This window comes from Terrapene carolina, unplaced genomic scaffold, assembly GCF_002925995.2.
Source record: "Terrapene carolina triunguis isolate 2854851 unplaced genomic scaffold, T_m_triunguis-2.0 Scaffold182, whole genome shotgun sequence".
Taxonomy (NCBI): domain Eukaryota; kingdom Metazoa; phylum Chordata; order Testudines; family Emydidae; genus Terrapene; species Terrapene triunguis.
In genome coordinates, this window is record NW_020664533.1 from 243,083 (window position 1) to 246,838 (window position 3,756).

Consider the following 3,756-nt stretch of genomic DNA (forward strand, 5'->3'; position numbering starts at 1 on the left):
ACCTAAAGTCTGGAAATTATGTACTGATTTCACTCACATTTCAGACATGTTTTAGTCACCTTTTATGTCCATTGTCTCTTGAATAGTTCATTTGCTTGCCCTTTCCTTACTTTCCCTTTTCATTTCTTTTACCTTTATAGAGTTGTTTTCAATATGCTTTGTGAAGCACTATAACATTTATGTTGGTAAAATAAAATGCAGTAAATACCACTCTGACTTTCAGATCCAACCTAGATTAGTTTTGTAGTTGTCTTTTGTACATTCAGCATGCTTAACAAATGTTGTCAATGTATTATAAACACAAGCTCTCTTCCCAGCCCACTGGTTGGAATACTCCTTTCCATAATAGTAGCACCTATAGGCTCCCAATTAAGATCAGTACTCTATTGTGCTAACCACTTACAGACCTAGTAAGAGACAGTTCTTGTTCCAAGGCGTTTATAATCAATGCAGACCAGACAGAAAAAGGAAGTATTATTTTCCCATTTAATAGATGGTAAACTGAGTTACAGAGATTTGCCCAAGGTCACACAGGAAGCGTGGCAGATCTGCATTGACTGCAAAACCATTCCTGTCCTGCTACTCTAGGAATGGTAAGGCGTCACAAAACAGAAGATTACATACAGTCTAGTAGGTAGATCAGCTAGGAAAGGTACTGAGGATAATAGCTAGTCACTGTAAATAAAGAAATGTCTTTAATGGGGGTGGAGGGAAGAGATAGAAACTGTGAAAATGTATCTAAGAAAGGAATAGTTACTTAGTTTATTTCCTTTCATTCTCACAGGGCCACTCCAGCTAGTCCAGGAATCAAGTCACTCTCCCCAGGCAGGGGGCAGTATTGAAGCATGTTGTCAGGGCTACTGGAAACCGGTCACATGTTGGCTCTCTCCCTCTGCAGCCGGGAGTTGTATGCTCGTGAGACTAAGGCTGGGTCTACACTACAGCCGGGGTCCGACCTAAGATACGCAACTTCAGCTACGTGAATACCGCAGCTGAAGTTGTGTATTTTAGGTCGGCTTACCTGGCGGTGAGGACGCGGGAAAGTCGACCGCTGCCGCCGACTCCGCTGCCGCCTCTTGCCGAGGTGGATTTCCGGAGTCGACGGCAGAGCGATCAGGGATCGATTTTACCGCGTCTTCACTAGACGCGGTAAGTCGATCCCCGATAGACCGATTGCTACCCGCCGGATCGGCGGGTAGTGAAGACATAGTCTGTGTTCCAGGCGTCCATGTACCGGTCCATACACATGGCAATACACTTCTGCTCCGAGTTATCCAGCGAGCTCCCCGGCTTCCCGATGCACTTCCGGAAACACTTGTCGGTCATCCTCTGCAGCAGCTCCTGTGCGTTGGCCACGGCGATCTGCACCTTCACCTGGTCCATGATGAGCCCCGGGTCCAGCTTCCCCCCCGCGCCGCCCCCCGCGGCCCCGAACTCAGAGCCGAACCCGTCCTCCATCCCCGCGCCTGCCCACCGCGCCCGCTCGGAACTGAAGTTTATTTCCTTTACCTAAATTCATTTTGTAACACCACTAGATTTGCCTTTTTAAATCCACAGTATTAGTGTAACTATGTAACACGGAAATGAAGCACATGGAACGATTTAAAAACGAATATCTACCCATTTAAAGGGCATTACAGCACCTGGGTTTATAAATTCTTGATATAAAGAGTATCTAAAATCCCTTGTATCTATGTCGGGTTTTTTTAAAACATGATTTGGAAGTAGATCTTGGTTTAACAACAATGGGTTTACTATTTCCTAGAATGATAGAGGAAATTCATAAAACAGTTGCAGTGAATGCTATAAATGATCACACTGCAGAGCTATTAAAGTAACTTTGTGCACTGAATGAATATAGGCAGTTAGAGACAATCACAGCCACTCAAAAGGAAAACTAAAATCCAGTGGATTTTATACTAGTATTCAAGCTATCAATGGCTTCATCTGGAGTGAAATCCTGGCCCCACTGAAGTCAGTGGCAAAACTCTCAGTGATTTCAGTGAAGCCAGGATTTCAGTACAAATTTCTGTGGCACCCATACTGCAAACAAACATGAGACTGGTCCCACTGAAGTCAGTGCTTGGTGGATTATAGCCTAGAGCTGTGTCTATGCTAGGGAAATCTGGCAAAAGATTTCCACCTACTGTATTCAAAGCTCTCATGGCTTCTGGTGGGTTTATGACCTCATTGATGTGGTGTGAAAAGTGTTGACACTTTGGATGCAGCAGGGCTAGTACACTCGTGCAGCTAGCAGAGGTGCTAACACCAGTGGGGATTTTCTGTGAAATTTCCTAGTGTAGACAAGACCTTTACCTCCTCTGTAATCACTGGTGGTGTCTTACATTACATAACAGTTGGCAAGCACAGATGGCAGCTCACGTGCCAGGCAAGCTATTCATCACGCATTTCTCCAGGTCACCATCCGTTCGTTTGTTTTTAAACATGAAAATGAATCGTAGGGCGGAGTCTTCATGTCAGTGAGCGAAGCAAGTTCTGTGCTTTTATGAAGGCCTAAAAGAGCTGCATAAGATATTGTTTAAATCTGAAAGTGAATCACGTTCAAGGCAGCATATGATTGCTGGCACAAAACAAATGCACAACAGCCTGGTCTACACACAGTTTACTAGCACATCCTTGTGGGCTGGGGTATTTCTACTGAACTAGTTATACAAGTGCATTCCCAAATGTGGGTTCAGTTAAACCAGTATAAAGGAGCCTTATACAGTATTGCCAACTCAAAAACCATACGTCAGCCCCCCCACATCATGAGATTGACCCCCCCGTCACAATTTTTTTTAAAAAAAGATTATGTTGTGGGGTTTTTGGTCTGTCTTTTGGTTTTTAAATTCCCCTGCCCATCCCCACTGTGTGTAACAATTAGTGCTGCCCATTCTCCCAAATGTTTTGGGTCAGGTAATTTTGGCCCCTATTACAGGAGTTCTGAACCCCCATCTGCCTTCCCCCTGTCCAACAACTAATTCTGTCCCCAACCTCCAAATCACTCCTGTCCCCGTACCTCATCATTCCAGCCCTTGCCCCCCAATCAGTTCAGTCCCCCCAGACTCCATCTCCATTGGTTCAGTGCCCCCAAGCTGCTCCAGCCCCCCTCAGTTCAGCCCCCCAGCCTCACCTCTGCACCTCCTGGGCTCTTCACCCTGCTCCCAGGCCTGGAGGGTGGAGGCTGCAGCAGGTTCCTCTCTCCCCCTTCCAGAGTTTTTTGTCTCATGGTGAGACAAGCTCCAGCCCCAGGCAGAGGCTGTCACTTGCGGAAAAAAATTACAAGACCATGTTTCAAACAGTAAAACTTTTCTGCATGGACAAGGCCTATAATTTCTTTCTTACCACCTTCTTTTCCTTAAGCTGCAATATCTTCTCCCTTCATTCCACTTTACTCCCTTCCCCTCTGCCCCAAATATATACAAGGGAACAAGTTTTTCAGGCATACAGCTTCAAACTTCATCCCTCGTCCTGTTTGTCACTGTTGTAAAAGTGACCAATGGCCACTTGTGATTAGCCACTGAGATAACCACCCAGAGGGGACTTGAAGGAATATCGTGAGGCAAGTGTCTCCAGCCATCTCGTTAGAACTGTGGCCCAGAGTGTGATGTGGCACTATGGGGCTTTCCCTAGAGATTCCAAAGGCAGTGGGCAAGGGGTTGGTTGCAGGCTGTGAGAGAAAATGGAATGAGCAAACCAGGAGATGTAGTTTTGTGCGACCCAGAAAGGAAGCAGAGGCAGGAAGCAGACCTTTCC

General features: G+C 46.0%; 1 protein-coding gene across 1 annotated transcript; it reads right to left on the reverse strand.

Annotated features, from left to right (window-relative positions):
- Positions 1 to 806: 806 nt before the first annotated feature.
- On the reverse strand, positions 807 to 1,458 carry LOC112121217 (mitochondrial import inner membrane translocase subunit Tim13-like). Its single transcript, XM_024220267.3, has 2 exons — positions 1,214 to 1,458; positions 807 to 923 (listed from the first exon to the last, which is right to left on the reverse strand). The coding sequence occupies exons 1-2, from the start codon at positions 1,456 to 1,458 to the stop codon at positions 872 to 874; spliced, it is 297 nt and encodes a 98-aa protein (XP_024076035.1). The 3' UTR covers positions 807 to 871.
- Between the last annotated feature and the right edge of the window lie 2,298 nt (positions 1,459 to 3,756).